Source organism: Perna viridis, chromosome 4 (genome assembly GCF_037379345.1).
Source record: "Perna viridis isolate PV_CMFRI_1.1 ecotype Kerala chromosome 4, ASM3737934v1, whole genome shotgun sequence".
Classification (NCBI taxonomy): Eukaryota; Metazoa; Mollusca; class Bivalvia; order Mytilida; family Mytilidae; genus Perna; species Perna viridis.
The window spans coordinates 12,339,079-12,365,501 of NC_142448.1; the positions used below are offsets into that span (position 1 = coordinate 12,339,079).

Consider the following 26,423-nt stretch of genomic DNA (forward strand, 5'->3'; position numbering starts at 1 on the left):
TATTGTCCGGTCGAATTCTTTTTTTTATTTTGGTTACCAGGTTCTGTTGTTGTCGATATTATCCCCATGTTTTGTGTAAATGGTCTTATGTAGTTCTCTGTTCATCATGGTAATGTTTTGTTTTTTTTGGTTTTCTTGTTTTTTGTTTTTATTATATACACAAAAATCTCTAGCATTATGAGGTTGGATGTTTTCCTGAGACAAGTGAAAACGCCCAGAATATTTATGAGGTTGTTTTCATAACTATGATATGTAATATCACTCTATATAGCTCTTGAAACTTTTTTAATCAATTTACTTCTACAAAAAAAATTGCTTTGCGAGTCACTCTTATTTTTTATTTACATCTTAGTCTTCCGTCTGTGTCTTTTTCTCCTTTCTCTCGCCCCACCCTTTACCGTGTCCGCCTTCCCATAGCATAAAAAGATAGCTAGGTCATAGCAGTTTTCGGAGATATTAAGCGCGGACGTCAACGAAAGTCCCTTTCTTCGTTGGTACTTGTCGACGAGTAGTACAAGCATTTCCGGTTCAAATGTACGCATGTCGTGTGTTGATTTCCTGCTTACCAACCATAAACACAAGGTATGTAACTACTCTGCATATCTTTTTTACATGTTTTAAATCTGAGAATGCAAGTGTAAACAACGAAAATACGTCATACAGGCACATTCTAACTAACAACTGACGCCACGTATGAATTCTCACTGACTCAGCGGAAAACATCTGAAAAAACATGTACATCATTGAACAATCTATGAATATTTTTTAATTGGTTACTTCATATCATGAGGTGTACCTTTGGTTAGTCTGTGTTACAATGTGTTTGAACAGGAATAGAACTGAAGCAGTCCATAAAATCATGATGGTGTTGCAGGGGCAGTTAAAAAAGCCTCTTAAAAATGATACCATGATTACATTGATATGCACAGCCACAGTTAAACGACTGAAGAGCAAATAGATTATTTTTTTCAAAACAGGAAAGAAACACACCGAGACTAAACAGTGAACCTATAAATATCCTAATTTATATTTGTCTTCCTTTTAAAAAAATATATAAACATATATAAACTTTGAATGATTGATTATTGCTGACATCTCCCATAAATTTTAATTGTTCAAATCCAATGACATTTAAATCCAGCATCACAATAATTACAGTGTGGAATTGTCCATGATGATTCTGTTACCAAGTGGATTTTGATTTGTTTGAAATTTGTCAAAAAAGATAAAAAACAGCCCAATTTCATTTTTTCTAAAATTCTTTAAACCAATACATTCTTCTACTGTTACAAACCAAAGTTCATGGCTAAACTCTTTAAAATAATACTATCTGTTTTACAAATTTTACAATACTTTTAGATATTTTGGCTGTAAATAATTCTAACTTCAAAGCTTATGTTCATGATATAAACCTTATGAACTTAAGTTGAGACACCTGTTCTTGATTTTGATGTTACACTAGAAAATGGCAGTCTTCATACAAAAATTTATGATCAATGAGATGATTTTGATTACCTTTTGTTAAGTATCCATTCCTGGATGATGATATTCCTGAAGTACCCTCCAACAGTATTTACATTTCACAACTTTACCTTTTAATTGGTATATTGTACTTGTAATCATATTTTAATGAATGCACTAGTTTACTCACAGAAAATCTTTTGCATGGGGGTGGGGGGGGTATTGATATCACTTATTTACTAAGTTTTTTCACCTTTACAAAATATAATGACATTTGCATGTTCTTAATTTAAAGTGATGTTGCCAAACCTACTTTTTATTGAAATATAGTCTACAAAGCACAATCTTTCAAACAATTGATTTCTCAACTGCCCTTAATACATGCATGTAGATTTATTCATAAAGGTTAGGATTTTTTCAAACTGTCTGTTCTCCACAAATAGAGATACTCAACCCTTTATTGCATCCTACATAAATACTAAGTCAACTGTAGTGACCAGTTATTTCTGTTGCTGGTAGTTTTGACGGTGTTGTAATTCTTTGATATGTTTTTGTACATATATGTACTTCAAGGGCGTAGCTGCCTATACGCAAATTCACAGTTGAGTACTTTCGTAAAAAGTAACAAAAATAAAAACACACATTTTAAAGATGAAATAAAGGTTTTATGCAATGACTCACTGGGGGCCTTGAGTGCCCCCCCCCAAGATCCCTCGCCGTAATTTTGCGTACAAATAAAACAGGCCTAGCTACGCCCCTGTACTTTCAGTAACTGCAAATGTTCTCCAAGTGGATATCTCACATTGTCTATATGGTGTATATTGAGGAATTCCAAGGAGAGAATTGGATATGTTATTGAGTGAATGTTATGGTGTTTTTATTTGTTCAGTCTTCACAGTTAAGTAGAAGTCCTTAGCCCAAGGCTTTTCAAAATGGAGGTGGCCTGTAAAATTAACTACTACAGGCCAACAGTCACTATATAAAAATTTCTGAAAAATGTATTTCAGGCCTGTGAACTGGAAAGTTTGTTGTGAAGACTGTTTGTTGTCTCAGTTCATTTTTGACCATACATTAAAGGGGGATGGTTAAGGTCTTATAAAACTAGTTTGACCCCACCGCAGACATGTGCTGCCTGTCCACAATGAGGAAATGTTGGTCATCAATGTTTCTAGTGTCAATTTTTACTTTTAAGTTTATTTTTAAGAAGTGTCATTGTTTTGTTACCATGAATTTATTACTTTAGTTGTTAGGGCATTTCAGAGCATACTTAATGGTGTGTCTCTGAAAGTATTATTTTGTATTCGGTTATAGACTGGTGCATTTGTTGTATTTCACCATATCCATTTGTTTTTGTATTGTTCCCACCTAATCTTTGTTTATTTTCAAATTTGTGAGAAATTACTTGTTTTTTTAACATAGAACTCAATAAGTCCAATGGTAAATATTAGTCAAAAATTGGAGCTTGGAAACAAGATTGTTGGATTTTAATGGAGATTTCTCACAATGAACAGTTTTTATTCAATATGGTGTAGGAACCATAAGTTTTGTAAAAAGAGAAACCATTCAGCAAATAAAAAGAAAGACAACTCCATCACAAGAATATAATGTTTGAGAAAAATATGGTTAAATCAATAAATAAAGTAAGTCTTCTGACATTCACAGGTCTTCAAAGGGATAGAATTCACTATAAAGGGAAAACATACAAGTATTTTGTTGCTTAGTATGTATTATTTTAGTTACTTCATGTTCTTTGTCGTGTTTGTCTTTTTTTTATGTCTGGTCTTTGTCCCTGGATTACATTCTTTTGATTTCCACTAGAATCTTGGTTCCCTTGATTACTCATTTAAACACTAAAGTTCCATTAGCCACAGCCTGCAGCAATTATTTCCTTTAAAGTGCTATAATTATTGATGTAAAAACTTCAAATTTATATTTGAAGCAGAAAGTACATGTTTATTAACATTAACCAAAAATATTCTTATAGGTCCTATGCCTGAACATGTTTGGCCTGTTTTTATATCAGTAGCTAAAATAATATTGACCCATCAATGTAGTTGGCCTTTATCTATTATGTACTGTTTGTGTTTTTATTTATAGAGCCAGTTGATCCTGATTGTCCAGTATGGATAGGCAATATTCAAGAAACACTACCACAAGTGTTCAGCCTTCACGAACATCTACATCAAACAATGATCCTCTGTTGAATAGAGCTGGGAGGTAAGGAAGTTATGTCAGATAAGAATTTAGATTCACTTTTATTTTTTTTATTTAGAAACAGGTACAGACCATTTAACCAGTCTTAATTTGTCATTTGGTTGTTGCACATATGATATAAAAGTTATATACTATAGATTGTACATGAAATTAGCACTTGTTCATGATTCGGTTGATTTGAATCGAGAGATACATGTATGGTTTTCTCACAAATACAGACCTGTATGCTGAAACAACTGTAGTTAAGTATAATTATTATGGCTTATTGTTTGTTCAGCAGGTTTTTCTGCTTCTTGAATCACCTCTAATGTTGACAGTATCAGAATTTTATATTGATGGATATTTAGCATTTTGGGAAAAAATGTGATTCCGCACAAAACTTTTAAATTGGATTTGAAATGTTTTTTAAGGACAGTTGTGTTCACACAGTATTTTGTCAATGTATTTATTTAAGAGGACATACAGAATCATGTCAGTAATTATTAATTTTGTATGAAATTTGAATAGCAAAATGAAGTGGTCTTTCCTCTAACAGAGTTAAATGTAATGCATTTTATTTAACTACATGTGTAGAACTCTTTACTTTGATAAAGTGGGCAGTGTATGTGGTCAGCAATAGTAACTTTCATACCAAATTTATTCATATGCGGCTTATGGACTATAGAGAAGGCTAGTAGAGGTACACCCTTCTGCTTGGGTCTAAGACTTTTTGTTTTGACTTGTTAGCAAACTGCTACTAACTATTTGATGTAGATTTCTAAAAGTCAAAAAATCAAATCAAGTGATGAGTACAACAAACTAGCCTAAACCAGTCACTTTGTCAAAACTTTAAGGGGACTCTTAAAAAGCAGACAGCACTCATCTGACTAGTGCTCGATAATAACTATTCAGGCATTATAAGTGTGGTTTTGATTTCTTTACTAACATCCAGTAAAGTTGATGTATATAATATTTTCAACTATCAAATTGGGAATAAGTTTCGTGATTTCTTGTTTACATTCATAGAAATGTCTTCAGTAGAACTGTTATATATCGTTACAACCCATGATTTATCCTACGAGTAGGAATGACCCAGCCAGCAAAAGCCATATTTTATATAGCCAAGCTGGCTGAGCGGTCTAGGGTGCTGGGCTTTGTGCAGGTGGTGTTACCATAGATGTCTCAGCAGTGTGAATTCAAGTCCTGCAGAGGGATTGACCAAAAATTGTACAGTTCTAACATTGTTGGGAATTTTTCAGACCCTTCTATGTTTAGGTTATTTTCCCTGTATCAATTTAGTCCGATGAAGCAGTGTAGCAAATAGAGTCATCACATTCTATTTGCTTTCTTAAACTGTTTTTACCTGCATCACCAAAGGCAATAGCAAGTCTAGGAGTTGAGTCACTCCACCCATCAGTATGTTCATCTGTCCGCCCATAAAAAATCAGCTTGTCATTGCTACTCCTTTGAAACTACTGAACAGAATTTCATTAAACTTGTACATGTAGTAAGAACACCATATTTCGTTATGCATATTATCAAAAAATTTTTATTGTGTAACTTTTATGGGAGTAATGCCCTTTGAACTGAGATATTTACTGAAAATCATCATGTATCAGCTTGTAATTGCAACTCCTAAAGCTACCGGTACCCAACAGAATTTCATAAAACTCAGTATGTAGCTAGAACACCATATGTTGGTGTGTATATTATCAGGAAACTTTGAATCTCTGATTTATATGGGATTTATGTTCTGTAGTTCCATACACCTTTTTAGTCGCATTTTCCTCAGCAACTTTTAAACCACAGCTGCAGTGCATCACAGGTCCAGAGTCCAGACATTGATTGGTCTAGCTTGTTGAGTTATTCGCCTTGGTTGATTTAAATAACTTTTTATCATTTCCATTCAACAACTTGGATATTTGACAAAGGTCTGATTCTTAATTAGTTGGGTTTTTTTTGTAACGATCAAAGTCCACAGAATTTGGTGCATAAAGTATGGCCAAGAGAAAAAAAATACCTGTGATTCTGCTAACATGATTGATAGGCAGGTAGGCAAAATTTCTTAATAATTTTTCAAAATTTTTTGACTGGTTTGTGTTGTAAACACATTCAAACTTTTATAGGTGTTCTAAAAATATGCCAAAAAACTTAAAGGGTAGGCACAAAAAATTAGGGTTGGCTGAGTCAGCAGAATCCTGTGTAATTTTTTTAGGCCTATATATTTTTGTGCCCTTCGCTTAAATGTATCAGTGGCATTAAGTTCTACCGCTGCCCAATAATTTTTGTTACAAAAATCTCAGTAGCCTTTAATGAGAATTTTCAGCTTGATGGGTTGTATCATGTGTTGATTTTTAGAATTTTATATGTTTTATGTCATAAAAAAATCTGTTAATTAACAAACTTTGAAAGTGATAGTGTACATAGGTGTCTCAGTTTATTACAGTTTTTCCTTGTGATTTGATTGGATGCCATTTGGACTGTTAATGTTAAATCCTCTTTGTTATCTTTATTTGTTTTCTTCTGTCTTTTTCCATGCCATCTTTTTTGACAGTTATTTCTTTTGTCTCTTTGGAAAGTAAATGTTTCATGACTGGTATCTGTATCAACTTTAGTGTTTATGTATTTTATAGAGTTCTTGATGGTTATACATGTACATGTAATACACTATTCAATTATATTTGGTGAACTGATTGAGAAATTAGTATGTGTAAGAGTTATCTTTCTTTGAATGATACATCCACAGGTAGTTTGTTCAGCTGTATGAATTGTAGAGTTGTTAATCAGTTTTGTTTAGAAATGATTAGGTATCTAAAAAATGAGTGAATACCTGGTCAGTTGAGTTTAACTTGTTAACATGTGGTGAGTAGCTAGAATGAGCAGATCTATATGCAAATCTAATTGTACAACTATAGCAAAGGTAAGTAGTGATAATTTGGGATTCAGGATGTATGAATGTGAGGTAGAATTTGTAGAGGTTCCCGATTTAAATGTTTACTCAATTAGGTGAATTTACAATTACTGAATAAATACTTTTGAAGAACATAATATAATTGTGCTTGTTTACCTTTAAATTCTTTGAATATGAAAGAAAGGTTTATATTTTTTTGTATCCCTCTGTTATAGTAAATTTGTCCTCTATCACATATCAAAGAAGGGGACAACCAATATTCTGTATTTGTGTTCTGTGCATCTTTCCATCACAAATACTTGTATACACAACTCCCATGAGATAACTGATCAGATTTCATACACATTTTGTAGGATAATTTGTTACATAATTACTTAGTCCGGTGGCACTGCCATTTTGATTCGAAAAATATGACAGGAGTTATGGGACTTTCTAAACCTTTGTGCTTAAGAAAATATAAAGAAACACCTTACAGGCACCTTATGTATGAAAAATTCAATAACACACTTAAAATACATATCTATATCTTTTTGCACTTTGACTTAATTTTCTCTTTTGTGGGTGGGAGAGGGGGAAATGTGTCTACAACCTTGTTCATCTTTCTACTGGTCATCAGTATTAAATATTTCTGCCATATTTTTCTTAGGGCCTACATTGTACCATTGTTTCGTTCGGTCAGATTTGGTTAAGGTGGGATTTGTTTCCATATTAATCATAAATCAACCTCCTATACATGGAATTATAAGTCTTATTTATAAACAACATGGAAGTGGTCTAAAGATTTGATCCCTGTCAGTTGTCATTCCACCAACCCTACAATAGTTTTAAGGACATTGTATTGCTATGCTATCAGTTATTGTGATAAAGATGATGCAGTTATGATGTCATGTGACCTAATTAAAATAAGGACTTGTATAATCATTAAGGACATAAGCCCTGAGAAGATTACCATGACAACCTTCAGTAACTTAAAAAGATTTAGAATAGGCATGAGAAATATTGATTGACAGGTTATTTTAAACAACAGTGTACCAGTATATATTATTTTGTTAATAGGTCCTTGTTTAGTTGAAATTATCACTTAACATGGCCACAATGGTTCTTTTTTTTCTACTCCATGAACATTTAAATGGAAAGGGAAGTGTGACTCTCATACAAAATTATTTTCTAAATTCATGTAATATTTAACACAAACGAAGCGATGCAAAGGGATTTTGTCAAAGAAATTTTAGAATAGTTAATGGTTTTTGATGAAATGATTATTAAAGACTGCATACGTTTATAATACTGGTTTTTGTATGTAGAGTTTTAAAATATTGTGTCTACATAATTTAAAAACCCTATAATGCTTAGTTTGATATCCCTATACATGGAATTTTTAATTTATTGATCAAATAAAATTCATGTTGTCTTTATAGTTTCAGTAAAAAATTGTTTACTTTTCAAGTTTAAATCTACAATGCTGAAAAGACTTGTCATGGCTTACTACTTCTAGTGCAGTTTCCAGTAATTAAAAATTTTAAAAGCTATTATACAATAATTTAACATGATCAGGAAGATTGGAGGTGGTTATGTTTACAGTCCTCCTTTAGTTTGGTTCAATAAGTTTATATTTTAGCAGTACCATAATCACTTTTATGCTTACTGTAAAGTTGCTATTATTTGTGGGTATCATTTTTTTGTGGTGTGTATAAAATTTCAGTAGAATCTAGTTAAAAGATTCATGTAGAGCCTTGAAAGCTTTCAACAATAGTTTTACATGTTGTTGGGAATTTAAATTTGTTGACCTAACCTCTATAAATAATGAAAATTAGTAAACCAGAATAATGTTCTGAGAAAGAATTGGCAGCTGTTTATCAGCTTCTACTGGGCAAAATGAATCCACTTTTCATGTGTGGTCTGTAGTCATTGAATGATCTTCAAGTTCAGACTGCCCTATATAACTGTTGTAGTTATTGAAACTGTTATGCATGCTTTAAATGTATATTTCTAAAGTGAATAACTTTTGTTTTAAGAGTTTAGTTGATACATGTATCAAATTTTAAGAGTGATTTATTTTTGAAAGTAGCATAAAAAGAAAAAAAATCACACAATTACATTGTATCTCATGTATCATATAAAACATTAATTACAGAATCAGCTTCTTTTATTTAAAAGCTGTGCTGAATTTGAATGTACATGTAATTCTGGAACTTTGCTCCTTTTAAATCTTTAGTAAACAGTAGTATGATATTATATCTCTAATAGGTTATCAAGCTAAACCAAAAACATGTTAAATTTTGTTATAAGAAAGCTATAGGTGTGGTATCAAGGGAGACAACTGTGACTAGTATAAATCATAATGTGTATATGCCTCAGATTTTACACTTATATTAAGAATCTCACAAATTTACTCAAGATTAAAAAAAATATTACCAGTATTTCTCCTTTTTTTTCAGAAAAATGAAGAAGAGTATAACCGGATTCTTTGGTCTTGATTTGGATGAGGAGCATGAAGAGAAGAAGGATAGATGGAATAATAGACGAATGAGACTACATAAAGGAAGGGTAAAGGATGAATATCTAATAAAGGCTGAATCAGATGATGTTCTTGAGACATCACAAGTCAAATACATCCATGATCCATTGAGAAAAGCAGGGAGACACAGTGAGATCCCCACGTCAAGGAGGACAACTCCTTTGTCTAGTACCAGTACTTATGCCAGGAGTAGAAGTGGTGTAAAAAGATTACGTAAAGATTCTGTCCTCCAAATGACATGGAAAGGCATTCGAACCATTACAGTATGTCAGATATTTTGTTCTCCATTTTTATTAAATTGCATTTGATGCTGTGTATTATATTGGGGTTTAAGACTTACCATTACTTATAATTCATTTTTTCTGAACTATATTTAGTTATTTACAATTAAAACAAGAAAATACGCAAAGAGATCAGTTACATTAATAAAAATTGATATCCTCACATTATATTCTTTAGAGGTTGATTTAAGAAGTAACACCAATCAACTTTAAGTCTGATTGAGACACATGTTCCATTGATCACATTATGAAAAGCATTAAGGTGACAATCTTGTTATTGAATGAATATCTCTTTTCAGGCATCTAGGAAAAAGTTACGTGGGAAATCACTTAAACACAGTGCTAGTTTTGATCCTGCTAGGTTTGGGGAGGAGTTTGGTGATGATTTATCAGCAAGTTATGGCTATACTGTAAGTGTGTAATGATGGATTTGCAATAAATATTCAATTTCATTCTTTTAAAAGATGACAACAATTTCCAGGTATTCTGTGTAATACTCAACATTTAAGTAAACTTGAGAAATAAATCATGGAAACTCCATTTTATCATTATTTTAACACAGACTGCCCATTATGTTGCTTTGTTTTAATTGATGACATAAATGGCCAGCCCATGGTAAAACAAATATAAAATGTAATTTCCGTAATTTATTTCGATTCTAATTGGACTAGTTTCTTCATATTTTTGAGTAGACACAGCCTATGTGTTGAATGAAATCGTGATTTTTTTAGAGTAAAATTCAATTTTGCCATAAAATTTTTAAAAATTTAACTATGACATTGCGAAAAAGACGGTCATACTTCTGTGATGTTGGTCATATGATTATCACTTTTTTATCACAGCTTTCGTCTTAAGAGCTTTGAAGCACATCATATTAGAATGTATTGTTTAAACATTATATGTGCATATTGTATACTTATTTACTTTATATAGTCATTTACAAAAATCTGAAAAGATAGTTTGTAATGAGATAGTTCTTATTCCACTAAAAGGAGATTTTTCCTGTTGTCTTATCAGAGGGCATTTGATTTTTGGTTAAGGTAAAAATAACCATTTATTGACATAAATTACAAAATTAAAATTGTTCAATAAAATATACTAGAGTTGTCTCTCTTACCACTGAAATCAACTTTTTAGATAACGTATATAGATTAACTTTTAAAATAATAACAAATGTATAATGTTAAACTTTGAAACCCCTTGATTATGTGAAAGCTTTATGTAATTGTTTTTATTTTTGTAGCCACATGATGATGCTGTTAGCTTAGTTGATGATGTTTTCTATGATGAACCCATAGCTCCACCTACCACCAAGTCCCACTTCAGAGATGATTTTGATCTGTAAGAATTGATGACTTTCAAGTTTGATATTTTTGTAGTTTAGATGAAGCAAAGGCTGCTTCAGTTCTAAAGAGCTTTAATTTTTTTAAGACAATAAGTGTCAACACCTTTTACTTTGACTTAATGTATTATATCAAGTTTTTTCTTCAATTTCTTTTTTTTATTTTTTTATTTTCTCCATATATATGTTTGTTATTACAGTACAACTTGATTTAACATTATGTACAACAATGAATTAAATTACAGTCAGCCAGCCTTCAAAGAAATTATGATGCACTTTCTCATAGTTAACAATATATTAAGAAAGAGCATAATTACATTATCTTCATTATCTTAAGTTGCATTAACTGAACATTTTATGTGCAATATTAGTCAATGCAAAAACAGATCTCAGGTCAGCATGATGGGATGTGGTGTTTACCTTTTAGAAGTGGAGAAAGTGTGCAGTAAATCACAGTGTGCCAATAGAAGGTTTTATGCCAAAGTGTCCAAAGTATTCAGACCAGCAAGAAACCATGCTGTGAAACTTTAAACTTCACATTAGCTGTGATATGTCTAAAATATAATTCCATAAACAAGAACTATAAATTTGGTAGCTGATGCATTAAATATTTTGATAATATTTCAGCCCAGCTGGTGGATGGAGGAGACCACCACCAAGAGGTTTGCCATCATCACACTATGATGACCTCGATCTTCCTGAGTTTAGTATGAGAAGAATTAATCAGAACATTATGAACAGTGAAGTTGGCCCAGATAAGAGACAAGTAGGAATGGGTTTTGTTGGTCGATTGTTTAACAGGAGCTTTAGGAGCGATAGAATGAACTCTACTGTTAGGAACCAGATTGCTAATGTAGACGATCATAGGTATTAGGTTGTAGTTAATTTAGTCTGAAACAAAAACTCTCATTTGTTTTTTTCTGTAACCACTAACAAAAGAAAAGAAAGAGAAAAACATACATACATGTTAGGAATATTTGTTTCTGACTTGAAATAAAAATAATGAACATTTAGAATTTATATTTACTTTTTTTGGACTGAAAAGGGGGATCTGACTTATAGGACGATCGACTTATACTTGAGTTTTAAAATCCCTCAGTTACAAACTGAATTTGAAAGTATTGAACACAACTGTTGGTGAATTAATCAACTTGTGGATGAATTCACACATTTTGCCTTGAATGACCTCAGATTTGTCTCCAAATAACCTTTTGACGTCAATGAAACAATTTAAATTTACATTGTGAAGTAATTAGTCTTTAAGTTGAAGGAGAAATCAATAAGAAAGCCACCCGAAAATACATTATTTTTGTCAATAGCGTCCACAAGTGTAAATACGCCACTTAACTTTTCCCTGGTTCAATAACAAACCCTGTATTGATGTGAAATTAGTTTTTGAGTGAATGGAACTGTGTTGATAGATGATAAATTCCAGTAAAAATAGATGTCAATATTGCAGTAAATTAGTGATTATATTGTTTAATGCAATATTTCTTAGGTTATGACAGATATATTTCTTATATTTCAGACCATACTTTACATTCTGGGTGACATTTGTACAGATATTGGTCTTTATTGTTTCTGTTGCTGTATATGGTATAGCTCCTATTGGTGTCTCAGAAACAGTATATGAGGAATCAGTAAGTAGTCCCAATAAAAGGTGAATTCATAGTCTTATGTTAATTGAATAATATGGAATCAGAAGTGGAATGAAGGGTTTAGTGTAGTGTAAAAGTCAAACATTATATTCATCTATAGTTACAGCAAGTTGTGCAGCTTACAGTCATTGAAATCCTAAGCATCTTTTGCATATAAATGTGCCAATGAAATATGATAAAGCAGTTAAATGCTTAGGGATATTTTAAAGTCATAAACTTCTTGTTTTCCTTGTAATTAATATGGAGTGAATTTTTGTTTTAGTGTTTATTCAGTCAGTTCAAAAAAATTCTTGTATGTATAATGGAGTTGGAAGGAAATATCCTTGAAACCATTAAAAAGCAAAAAAAATTCCTTCCGATTCAGCTCTGATTGTCACAATTGTAAAAAAATATTTACAAATGTATATCAATAAAGGTTATATACAGAAATTATATTACAGGTGATGATGCCAAACCTTGCATTTGAAAAAGTTCGATTTATTGAGAATGAGAATTTGTGGATAGGACCAAAACAGGTATAGTTTTATGTATTACTTAGCTTGTTTTGGCATTTGGGTGCTTTACGTCATATTTTATTTGCTTCTATTTAGTAATAGCTAAGACATATTCATTATACATGATTATAGTTTGTCATTCTTTATTTGAGCAAAAAAAGATTGCAATTATAGACTTCTGTGGCATTGTTGTTGTCTTTGGTAGACGAATGGTTTCCCGGAAATATAGTTTGTTCATGGGTGAATAGGTCTGTATGAATATGTAACACTACATTTCATACCACAAAAGGCTTGGATTAATTTTTGGAGATATGGCTCTCACTGTTAGGGAACATGGGATCAACCTTTTTGGTGCTCCAAGAAACATTTTAAAAATTCTATTGAACTTTCTATTGATGTACATAATGAGTATTACAGTGTTCTAAATTTCTGCTTTCCTGTCACCTAAGGCAGGTGCAATTAAGTGTGTGGGAAAGTTTTTATTATTTTCAACTTTCCCTTTGGCAGGTAAAAAACCTAAAGGATGTTTCAAGTTTAGAAAGCAGAATTGAATTGTGGGAAAGATAATCTTTAATTCAGAGTTTCAAGTGGAAATCCAATTTTTAATTTTTTTTTAATCCTAGAACACGGAGCAAATAGTTGATAAGAATAACCTTTTGATTAAATTTTTGCAGCGTGATCTGATACATCTTGGTGCTAAATATTCTCCATGCATGAGAAAAGATGCAAATATATATGAGGGTATAGATAAAGATTTAGCTGAAGAAAGTACTACAGGATGTTGTATTAGGAATGATGGATCAGGATGTGTGCAGTCAGTCAGATCAAAATGTAGTGTAAGTACACCTGAGGGAAAAACTTGTGAAGCAGAAAAAAGGTTTTAATTGTTTTGGATGGTTAAGATAAGTTCCTATATTTGTTTAATTATAACAACAGGTTTGCATGAATATAGGTATTTTACTTTATAATATGTAATTATTTTGCTGCAAAGGACAATTGATACATTGATAATATTTTTTTTTTAAAGGGTTAAACCAGTCTTTTGCATATATTGCTACCAATACTTAGTACATTGTCCTTTCAGTGGTAGTGATAGTTGTTTTTCATATTTACGGAATGCAAGTCATTTTAGCAAGTTTATCAAAAGGACATAACCCACCAACACCTGACAACCTGGTTGGTGGTCTCACTGGAGAAAGGAAGAGCAGTAAACATTTTTTTATCTGAAATTTAAACTACTCCCACTCAGCTAAATTGTTTGAATATAATTATTCAAAAGTAAGCAAGTACTTACTGCAGCTATTTGAATTTGAAGTTTACTGCTGGCCATTGCTCCAATCAGACTGTAAACCAGTCTGTCGGGTTGGAAGATTATTTCCCTTTGCTCAAAATTAAAAAAAAACGAAGTAAAAGTCGGGAATATGAAAAAAGTTCATTGGTGATTTAAATGCCCTTCTTTACAAATTCAACTCCCAACTAATGGAATCATTAATCTTTTTTCACTGTCAGGGTAATTGAAAAAAAAAAATTCTAGTAGTGATTTAAAACAAGTACTATCTTTAAAAAAGGTAGCCGATGCAGTATAATTTTACTTTCTAAGTTTCTACATTTTCAAAAAATGACACGTGGCACGCAATTCAAATTTTCAATGCAGTTTTTGAACGCCATTTCAAGTTTTCAATACCATTTTTTTTAACACCACTAAGTTATCAGTATTTAGCCAATCGGGAAATAATCGCGATCAGGTGACTTGCATTTCCATAGAAGAGTGTCCTTATGGTCAAAGGGTAAAAAGCGTAACTATACCGACTGCGTCGAAAAAAGATGGGGAAATGCTATGCAGTTTTAGTGATTTATTAGAAGAAAAGTTGCACAAATGTTTAACTTGAAAATAGTTCAGAAGATGAGTGGGTGTATTGCATATAGTTGCTACATGTAACTCAAAATAAAGCATAAGGTATTCAGCTTTTGATAAGTTTGGTTGTCTTAATTTGGTGAAGATAAATATTTACATGTTGAACTGTGGTTTGTGGAGGGATTTCTATTGCCAAATTTACCATACTATGTTGTGTTCAGTTTCTGTCTGTGTTTTCCTTTGTTCTAGACCAAATGATGCACAATTCATAATTGCTTCACTTCTCTCATATTTGTAGACAACAATATCAGAGTTTAAGAAATATAATGCTACCAACCCTGATACCAAAAATGGATTTCTGACAGGTGCAGTGTGTGGACAAGATCCAGCGTAAGTCTCTTTAAGTTTCTCAGAAGTAGATAAAATTGTTGCTATCGTGATATCAGATCCAGTATAGTATTCCTTTCAGATTACAAACTTCAATAAAATGTCACATGAAATTTCTTACACAAAAATTTACGAAACAAAAAATTCTTAGTCAAGTTACCCTAAACCTTAAATGTATTGTAGTTTTTATTTAATGTTAATGGTAAGATAGAATGGAGCAGTTAAAACAGTTGATTAGAGAAATAATTAATAAGGAATAAAATAATAAAAAAAAACTGACTTGTTGTTACTTTTTAGTTATTTCTTAAAATGAATTTCAGTATTTAATTCATTAATGAAATTTTCTTCAAAGGTATTGTAGAAACCCTGCATCTGTGGCACCATTTGAATGGGATAAAACAGACATAACTAAGTGGCCTGTAAGTATCTTACAAAACGGAGATTTAGGGGAAAATGTGCATTAGACCTTAAACCTCTGATATGAACCAATGAATAATCAATGGAAAGGACTTCCTATGCTATTAACCAGAATTTTAAAATTGATGGAAAATGATCAGTTTTAAGATATCATGTCAAGACTTTCAATTGTTTTTGTGCTATCATAATTATGTCATATTTTAAATAATATTTCCATGCAAATTTTTACAAATGGTTTGTTATTCAGAATTGAGTTGAACTTTCTTTTTATAAATGTAAAAGCCTTTTGATACAGCCAGGAAACCAGTGACACAGGAGAGTTCTTTCTAAAGTCCAAAGTCATCTGATTTCAAGTCCAAAATCAACATTTTTACCCATTCAATGACTCGATAAAGAACCATAATTTCACTTACTTATCAAGTTTCAAAAACAATGGTATCTGTAGTTTCCTGAATAATTCATATTTTACTTACTCTTAATACATTTCTAACACAAACTTATTTCTTATATTATTTTGAAGAATTCAAACATCATGTGGAGAGCTGAGAGGTGTTATGTGTTATTGTCCTTCACAAATTGAGTGACAGGCATTTATGTGTGTAAGGTGATGAAAAATTCATATAAATCATTAAATATCCACATGATAAAAGACGAAAGTCTATGGGATGCAATTGTGTCAGGCTTTCCTGACCAACCGTCACGTCAGTGATTTATCCATAGACGTTATAACTTAGAAACATTTGGAATGCTTTGCACTTATGGAATGAAAAAATAGCTATTTCTAGAGAAATGTTTCTAAAAATGGAAAACTAATTTTTGATTCCTCATTTAACAGCTTTAGAAATTTATATTTTTTCACAATTATCAAGCTTGAAGCAGACTATATATTAATGAATGGAGAGTAGGGAATTTTCAATAACAAAATGGAATGTGTTATAGTTAGATTGTTTGTTTTTTTGTTGGGGTTTAACGCCCTTATAGTTGGAGGCCTAGATAATGTTTTCATAATTTTCACCTTTCCTAAAAAAAATAAATTATCCACAGAAGAAATACAATAAAATCATTTTACTAGTTGTACGATTTCTCTATATTGATTGTAGACAAAAGAAAAGAAAAACTTAATAAAGTAGGAAAATTCCATATTGTTACTTTTATAAATTATGCAACAGTTTTTGCATTGTATGTAATAAATAATTAGCACACAATTATCTTTATATCTCCAACATTTATTTTATATTTTATTTGTGTTAAGGAGAATACAGAAATATATACTGGTAAATCTAGATAAACAGGTTTGATACTACTTCAAACAAAAATACATGTAAATCATGGTTTCTACCTATAAATAAAATTATATGTACCAAATAAACATTACATTGTACAAACTTCTGTCTGCACTTTGAATTCCATGCTCAGTATGTATGCCTTGTTTAACACTCTTACACTTGCATATACTATATAAATATATTCAGTGTAATTATGAAAATATTTAAATAAAAAAACATACATTTTTCAGATGGTGCTTAAACAAATATGAATATGGTTGTATTATTTTTTGATATTTTAAATAATTAGGGAAAGTTTTATTTAATTTAAGTTGAAAATTCAAACTGTTATAGGTCTTAATAGTATTTAATTATTATATATGTTACGCTGATAAGTAAACTGGACCCTGTTTTTTTTCCTTTCATTTCTACTATGTATAGCCTGGACTGCTTAATGAGCTAGAAAAAATGAAAGCACAATATGTACATAAAGAGTTGTAAAAATCTATTAAAGTAAAAAATTCAGCGATTTTTCCATAAACCAGATTGAGTGACATGTAACCCTGTGTATTAACTATAGTACCTACACATTAATGTAAGACACATGAGTCACATGTAACCCTGTGTATTAACTATTGTGCTTACACATAAATGTAAGACACATGAGTGCATGGGAGTGATAGATCTGTATTATCTCTGCCAGATACTTATAACATATTGAATATAGTATTTTTTCCTTGGATGAGGAAAAATGCTGTGGTTTGCTCTCTAAAATTTCGAAGCAAATGGTAATTTAAAAATATAATATATAGAATTTTCAAATGGGAGGTTAAATGCAGTAACAGATAAAAACCGAGAAAAGGTTGTACCTGTTATTTTTTTTTTATATTTATTTTTGATAGGGTAGTTTATCTACCTTACATTCTGCTTACTAGATGGGTAAGATGTAATATTTCTGCAGGGGAAGGAAATTGGTTGATATGTGTTTGCGTGTGTGGGTGAGAAAATCATACTTGTGCTTCCATCAGCTTTGCTGTTTTTATTATTTTGAATTTATCCAGGGGCTTTTTTGTATGCATAAATATACATTCTAATTTATTTTACATATTTTTAAAAAAAAACTTTCTCATAATTTGTGTGGGGTAAGTTCAAATTACATTGTGGACTCATAAACTTTTAAAAAATCCCAACACCTTTGGGGGTTCAATCCAGAATTTCAGGTACTTAGTTAGGGATCAATAATTTAAGCCCAAGCATATTGAGGCAAGAATTTTTTGGCGGTAGGACTTGTGAATAATTAATATTTCATGCAAAAAAAAACCCAACAATTTTTTTTTTTTTTTTGGGGGGGGGGTTTGCACTCCTTTCCTTGATCCCTCTTGGCTTATATACAGGTCTATGCTAACACAAAATGAACATTTTTGAGACTTTAACTTAAAATGACATCATCATGCATGGCCATCATCTGTTCTTCAGTACTAGTTAACACTGAAAGCCTCTGACAGCTTGGTAAGTCTATGAATCCTTCGAAATTTCTAAAGTTTGGCTCTAGCAGATTTGGAATATATTGGAAACGAATGAAAAGAATGTATAATAAATTATTTTGTAAATGAAAAATTCATTCAACTAAACTACACAGTATCTTTTCTGCCCAATCATCAGCTGGTAATGGCATCCTGGACTAGGGTCAAAACAAATGATGTCTATTTTTATAACAAGGGTATTGAATGATGGTGATATTACGGTGTCATTCTATAGGAAAATGTCCAAAGATTACATCATTGGACAATTCATTCACAAAGAATGAATAGGATGTGATTGTGTCAGGTATTTTTAGGCCTTGGGAAATCCTGCCTTATTTTGGTGATGAAAGTGAAAACAATGCAACTCTCTGAAATCCACATCAGTATTTTATGAACAACCAAAAACTGGAGGTTCAAATTTTGTTTCCACGTGAATAAATATTTTTAAAAAATACTGCTCACTTCATGATAGTGCCTTATAATTGATTTTAAAAGCTGAATTTAGATACATGTATAAACTTGAACATGTTAACAATTTAAAAAGTGATAGGTTGAAATCATTGTAATGTAAAAATTTTTATCCTTCAATTTTCAGTATTGTGAAGACACTAGTACACCTGCTAGTAATCTTAGTTCAAGGTCATCTATTGACCCTCATATGACTTGTGACATCTCAGGACGTCCATGTTGCCATGGAATACAGGGAGAATGTATGATTACTACTAGAGAACATTGCAACTTCATGAAGGGATACTATCATGAAGATAAATTTCTGTGCTCTCAGGTAATGAAATTGATTATTATTATACACCCATCTATTTGTACAGAACATAATTTATGATATGCCTGTGTCCATCTGTCTGTCTGTTGTCCACATTTTGTACAATAGCTTAAAAATGCTAACACCAGTTTTTGTGAAACTTTGGTGAATTGTTTCTTTCTATTGATGTGAGCTCATTTTTTATTTTTATAAATTTTCAATTTTGGGTTTTTGAATTATGGGACTTCATTCATTGAAAAATGAGTTCATTTTCTATTTTTACAGTTTAACACAAAAACCTTTGAAGTAGTGTCAATGAAATTTCTGTTTTTGTGAGTACGAGTAATAGAACTTTATTCATAAAAAGGTGGGATTTTCATGTTTTTTTTTCTAACTATTACGCAATATTAATTGTATCCATATATATTAAACTTTGTAAAATACTTTATTTGTATTGATGTAAGGAACTCCCTGTTAATTGTTATTATAAAATTTTGTTTCTCTCAATTTATTCATGAAAAAGGGGGGATATCCCATATTTGCAAAATAAAAAACAGTTTTCATGAAAAATTGTTGATTTTGTCATGTGTTTTAATGTAAGTTCCCTTTTAACTTTTATTGATTTTAGATTGTTTTGTTTTTGAGTTAAGGGACTTTATTTGTATTACTAGGATACATACATAAATCACTTGCAAGTTGCATTTCATACAAGCAGATATATGAGCACATTTTTATTTTGAAAAGAGATATATTAAATGAATAGTTAGGTTAAGATAATTTTAGGTATTACCTATGTTCAATCATATGCATATAAGATATAATTTTAATCAAAGCATCAAAGTTTAAAAGTTTATTAGATATTTTTTTGACTCGAGTTTATTATCTCCCCTTAACGATATAAAAAAAATTGTTAAAAGATTCATACATGCAGTAATATATACTTTCATGGCGATAATGTATCAGATAAAGTAACTTTTATTTTGTAATCTATTTAATCATACTTTTGGGCATTTGATAACAAAAAAGTCAATATTTTGTAAAATTTACAAAACATTCAAACTTTGTCTATGTGAATAGAACATCTAGTATAACTTTTGATTGAACCTCTGTCGTAATGCTTTTCTAGAAACTAATTTGTTGTTACAATTTACTGCATGTGCAGTAAGTTTACAATATGTATTCATATGTTGAGGGTTTAAGTTTTGTTTTTAGGGAATAATGAAAGTTGTATATTTTTCCCCTTAATGATCCGAATGTTAGGTACTAGGATCTCTTTCCTTATGCTTCCCTGTTATTTTTATCGGACCAAAAATTGAAAGAATGCTATGTAGCATGGAAGAATCTTGTGAAGGCCTGTTTGTTCATTTACTCTTGTATAATATGGATGCAACTTTGCCTATTTTACGACATTCTGTTTGTATTTATTGCATTATATGTTGCGTTGCATGACACACGATAAGTTTCATTGAATTTATTGAAGAGGAAATAATTAAAGATTGTGTTTTATTTGTATTCCTTGATTCTTTATATTCTATCATTTTGTAATTATAGTTTGTTTAAATATGCATGAATAAGTTAATGTTGGATGAACATTTTCATCTGTAGAGTCTGAGTGGATTTTAAAAAATCACTTTTAGTGCACTTGTATTGTGTTCTTTTTCCTGATGAACTTCAATAAAACAAGGCAAGAATTCAGACGTTATATTCATGACTATTATCAGATGTTTAATATATTTTACAGGTGAAATGTTTGAAGCAGATATGTGGTATGATACCTTTTACTGATGATGATGTACCTGATCAGTTCTACAGATTGTGGACTTCTATATTTCTTCATGGAGGGTAAACTTTCTGTATTATAAGCAAATTATGATACATAAAAAGAAGTCTTATTTAATGTAACCCAATTTACTTTCACAGTTATCTATTTCTGCAGTTTAAGACTTTAATTCCATTTAGTCACTGTTTGATTTCACATTTAACACAATCTTTTGGATGTATTTTATTATAAAGAGACACACAAGTGGCAATTTATTTTCATGTTTTTGCCTTGCTTGTAAAATTAAGGGAAAATTAGTTGCTCACAAAATCAATTCAGTTTACAATAATTACATATTATTACTTAATATGAAAATTTGACACAACCCACTATGGTATAAACAATGTAAGTCTGACTTATCACTTTGATCACATCCCCTATGACTCCTCCATTTTTGTCTAGACATATTGTTTGTGACTCTTCCCACTCTGTCTTTACCTATTATCTATGACCCCTCCAAATCTGTCTAGATATGTTGTCCACTCCCCCAATCTGTCTAGATCTATTGTCCTCAACACCTCCCAATCTGTTTAGACATATTGCCCATGACCCCTCCCAATTTGGTTTGACCTATTGTCTATGACTACAATATTATTTTTCTGCAAGCAAATAAGACACCTTATAGCAAACTTACATTTCTTATTATGCCATACCCTGATAGAAATAAATGTTTTTTTAGATTGTTCCATCTGTTGATAACCATAGGATTCCAGATGTTGATTATGAGAGATGTAGAGAAGCTGACAGGGTGTATACGTATGACCATAATATATGTAGGAGCTGGTATAGCAGGAAATCTGGCTAGTTCTACATTTCTGCCCTACCATGTAGAGGTTTGTGTACTTATGAACTAATTAAGTCACTTGAAATTACAATTAACTTTTTCCCATAGTGGTACAACCTAATAAATGTTTGTCTGACTTATCTTTTCTTCATGTAAAATTTATTTATTTAAAAAAAAATCAGACTGTCAATTCCAAAGATAATGTCTTCTTTTAGAGCGAGAGTTAAACTAGTCTAAACGACCACTGTATTAAGCAATAACCTGTTGTAAGACTATGATTAAAATATACTATTGGAGTGCAACTTTATATTTAATGAACCTGTGAATAAAATTCACCTGTCAAATATAACCATGATTATACTCTTCCTAGGAATGTCACTTGAGACTGGTTTGACTTTATATTGAGAAAAGCCACGCTTCAGTCATAATCATATTATAGTGTCTTTGCATTGTGCACAACTTCATCAGACTTGCAAGGATTAGAAAAAGAATATTTCTTTACACTTCTTTAACTTTCAGGCTTGCAATTAGTTGTGATTTTTTTTGTGGGGAGATATAGAAGAGACATGTTTTTTTTTTCAAAAATAAAGATAAGTCTTCCTTGCAGCATAACAACTTAATGTTGTATTGGTGTAACACCATAGCTTGTTTTCAAAAGAGTAATGATTATTTTTTACTTTCTACAGGTTGGTCCAGCTGGTGCACAGTTTGGTATACTGGCATGCCTGTTAGTAGAAGCTCTACAGAGTATGCAGATGTTAAAACGACCATGCTTAGAGGTGCTGAAAGTTCTTGGATTTATTCTTTTCCTCTTCATCTTAGGGTTATTACCATGGATTGACAACTGGGCACATTTAACAGGATTCATCTTTGGTTTCCTGTTGGCCTTTGCCATTTTACCTTACATTACCTTTGGCAAATTTGACAAAACAAGAAAATGTGTTATGATTTTGTTTGGTCTAGGTGGCGCCACAATATTGTTTGTTATGTTAGTTATATTGTTTTATGTGTCTCCTATTTATAACTGTCCAGGTTGTCAATATTTCAACTGTATTCCATTTACAGATGATTTCTGTAAGAACATGGAGGTTGAGATCAACAGAGATTCAACATACTCTACATATTTATAAACTGTTGATATTACATTAAACAATTTTGGTTTTATCTATGGCTGTAGATGTTTGTCATGTATCCAAAACTAGTGTCAAGGTCAAGCCAAAATTATTATGTTATTGATGCTGTGGTAACAGTTGTTATTTCATACTTGACAAGTACTGAGATATTTGAAAAACGCCATCTTTATTATTTACTACAAAATTCAGTACAGGAAAGCTTATTGTATCAACCACCTATTTAGTGTTAGCAATACTATGCTTTTCATGAATTATAATTTGGTGCAGATTGAAGTAAGTTAAATATGATTCTGAAGGGGTAAACTACAACAAAATCATGTTTAAATTTATGTATTATGATTATAATTATTCTTTCACATTAAATTCATCATCTGTTTCGGTGAAGGCAATAAATTTATTGAGTTTTTATAGTACTAAGTAATACTAATCCTGTTTCACTCACAATATTGTAAGTATTAGTGGTTGATTTTCATATTGGAAAGTAGAGAATATCTATACTTGTACTTGCAAGTTGTTAGTGCCCTCCTTGTTAATAGTGCCTTCCTATCCTTCTTAGTGTAACAAATCTATTCTTTGAAGAAGATATTTTTGTGTTGCTATATTCATAGAAGTACACTTCTTGTCCAGTTTTATGTCTGTGATATATTTATATATGTAATTCATAGTTGTATTTCAAATTTACTTCCTGTTATATTGTATATGGGACCACTTAGTTTTATACATTTGTACAAGTTACAAACAATAATTGTGTCTTTGGCAGCTTGTTACTGCTACCTATTGATATTGAATTATTTACCTTTTTTACTGTAAATATAATTGTACCCTTGTCCATTCTATTTCCAACAAAATATGCTACAGTTACATAGAAACCATATGTTAAAACATAAATTTACAATCGATCATATTGTTTATCTTTGTTATGAAATTGCTATACTGTTAATACATTGTAGTATTAAATTCTTGTGTGCTTAGATTGTTTGATATATTTAATATTTGCTTAAGGAGGCAAGAAAGTAATGGATTTTTAAAAAAAAAAATCAAATGGAATTATGGAACTGTCACTATTTTATGTATGCAGTTAATTTGCCATGACACATTTCAACTTTGGATCTGGTTGATGCAGGAAATCATCTTTATATTTATTTGTGTGGCCAATAAGTTGTGAGGGCTTAACTAGTCAGCTTTATGCTTTATTGTTTCTATGTTTGTAGTTTATGTACTTTATAGATATAGATTCTTCATTTATATGTCTGTAGTGTATGTACTTCATAGATTCTTCATTTATATGTTTGTATATTGTTTTTACTTACTGCTACAAATATATTTAAGATATTAGATGTAGGTGTATTATATTTTGTTGACATGTTTCAATACTTGCATTTATGCCATACATACTGTTTAATTATGTAGCTGTTTGTCTTATGTTAATTGTAATATGTTGTTCAGAGTACTGAAATTCATGGTAGATTTCTAATTATAGGGAAAAGTTGGGCATTTTCTATTGAGGAGAGATGTCTGTTATTTTACTAGGGCATTCTATTTTACCCTTCAACTCAAATATATTTCATTTTACTATAAGGCTGCATATAAAAAAATCATTGTCTATTCTATGAATAAAATGCCTCTGGCTTACTCAAATAAAAAAATATGACTTTTTTGGTATGAATTACAGATTTCTAATTTTTCCTGGCTCTATGACAGACAGCTATTTAATAACTTTTATAAGTTTTAGCATCAGAACATAATAGCAGCAACACAACCATATTAATTTTAACATGACTGTTATCATTGAGTGTTGATGACTTTAGCAAGGAACATGTTAGACATGTTATAGCTGTATTTGTATTGCTATCTTTTATCTTGTATGTAATCCCAGTTTCATCATGATTAGTTATTAGAGCAAGAAATCAAAACTTTTCTTCTTTTACTCATTTGGGTAAAAATTATAATAAAAGATTATCTTTTGCTAATTCATTAATTACTGCATTAATTTCAGATTTTTTTAGTATTTTATTTGTAGTCCACGAGATACTGTATTGTCAGACAGAATTGTTAATATCTTTCATGGTATTGTTATAGGTCAGTTGGAGAATATTCATTATTGCAAATCTATTTTGATCATGAGTTTTCAAATAAGATGAGGACTTCGTTGATGAAGTGCTTACACAAGCTGTTTGAGGAGAACATACTGTACGTCACTTTGGTCACAAATTGTTGAATAATGGAAGACCAACCTAATTAAAATTAACTAAAGTATATTTCTAATGCATCAGCTTTACATTTGTCATTTACCAGTGACCATCTTTAGTTTTACCAAACAGATGCAACTTCAGTTTATATTCTGGTGTAAATATTAAATCATCCCAATGAAGAAGAAAAAATAGAACAAAAGTAAAATATGTTATTTTTGTTGTAATTGTTTTGAAATACTCATATCAGGCCATGCAATGTACAGCTTTTACATTCCAGTGACTTTCATACATAATGTTCATATCTATGACATAATTTACTGTAACTATATGAGATTTTTACTACTACATGTAAGGAAGTGGTGAATGTGCATAATATTTTTGATGACTCACTTGTTTACTTAATACTCAGGTTGTATTGCTTTTCTATCAATTTATTGACTGTTTCTATAATATTGTGCCTTTTTCAATCATTCCTGATACGTTTTTTCTTTATGTAATTAAGTGTATAATGTATCATCACTTACTTTTCAAATTCTACAGCATTTTAAGTGGGACATGTGAGAATAGTTCTGCATTTTTATACTGTCTCCACTGAAAGAAGGTTAATGAAAGAAGCATTTAACCCATCTCTTCATAACATGCTTTGAGTTACTATGAAGAGGCATTGGTTCAATATTTCATTGTCTGAGTTAATAATTGTATCCAAGTTTTCACATTTAAATACAAAGTGTTTTGGTCGTTTTTTATTAATTAATATCAGGCTTGGGTGCCAATTTTTTTTAAATACTGGTCTGACAATATCCTTAACTTCCATGCTAACAGTTAAGAACTCTCAGTAAATTTCCAGTTGTGGTGTTAGAACCAAGTTGTCATTAAAACAGAGATTATTTTTTATATTTTACAATTTTTAGTGAATGACATTTTTCTTTTTTAATGTTGGACATATGGGTAGTCCAAAAATATGTCATATGGAAGCACCTAGTACTTCAATTAAAATGAGAAAACTTTGTGGTTGGTAGGAATTTACTTCCTGTTTGGTATCTTGTAATAGAAATTTTCTATTAATAGTCTTTCAAATTAAACTTAAGCTCAATGTGATAGTTCATTATCATAGTTGTGTACTACTAATTAATAATAAATGATTATTTAAGGAAGTAGAGTTGTTTCTATTACATTTAGAAATGGTATAAAGTTTCACCATTTTTAATAAAATTCTAAAAAAATGGAACAGTTTTGTCTTTTATCTTGTTGAAAAAGTGTTTTACCTTCAGTAAAAAGAGGGGTGCAAAATCTTTTGCACTTGGTAGAAAAAATACAGTAAAGTAGTATTTTTCCTACTTTTTATGGTAGTAAAGTAAAGAAAACACCTAAAAATCAAACTCATTAAAGATTTCTTACGTCTGGAAATCGAAACTCGGAAAAGGTGAGAA

General features: G+C 30.8%; 1 protein-coding gene across 1 annotated transcript; it reads left to right on the forward strand.

Moving 5' to 3' along the window:
* Window positions 1-510: 510 nt before the first annotated feature.
* LOC148618889 (inactive rhomboid protein 1-like) lies at window positions 511-26,147 on the forward strand. Its single transcript, XM_088578234.1, has 15 exons — window positions 511-582; window positions 3,559-3,678; window positions 9,004-9,346; window positions 9,664-9,774; window positions 10,608-10,705; window positions 11,334-11,573; window positions 12,235-12,346; window positions 12,805-12,879; window positions 13,533-13,694; window positions 15,012-15,103; window positions 15,453-15,519; window positions 18,901-19,089; window positions 20,807-20,907; window positions 21,564-21,717; window positions 22,355-26,147. Exons 2-15 carry the CDS (start codon window positions 3,584-3,586, stop codon window positions 22,796-22,798), a joined length of 2,283 nt encoding a protein of 760 aa, XP_088434360.1. The 5' UTR covers window positions 511-582; window positions 3,559-3,583; the 3' UTR covers window positions 22,799-26,147.
* Window positions 26,148-26,423: the final 276 nt, after the last annotated feature.

Coding starts and splice junctions, on each gene's coding strand:
- LOC148618889 (XM_088578234.1), top strand. CDS start 3,584: ATGGATAGGCAATATTCAAGAAACACTACCACAAGTGTTCAGCCTTCA. Junction 11,574..12,234: donor GCTAATGTAGACGATCATAG/GTATTAGGTTGT, acceptor CTTATATTTCAG/ACCATACTTTACATTCTGGG. Junction 12,347..12,804: donor AAACAGTATATGAGGAATCA/GTAAGTAGTCCC, acceptor ATTATATTACAG/GTGATGATGCCAAACCTTGC.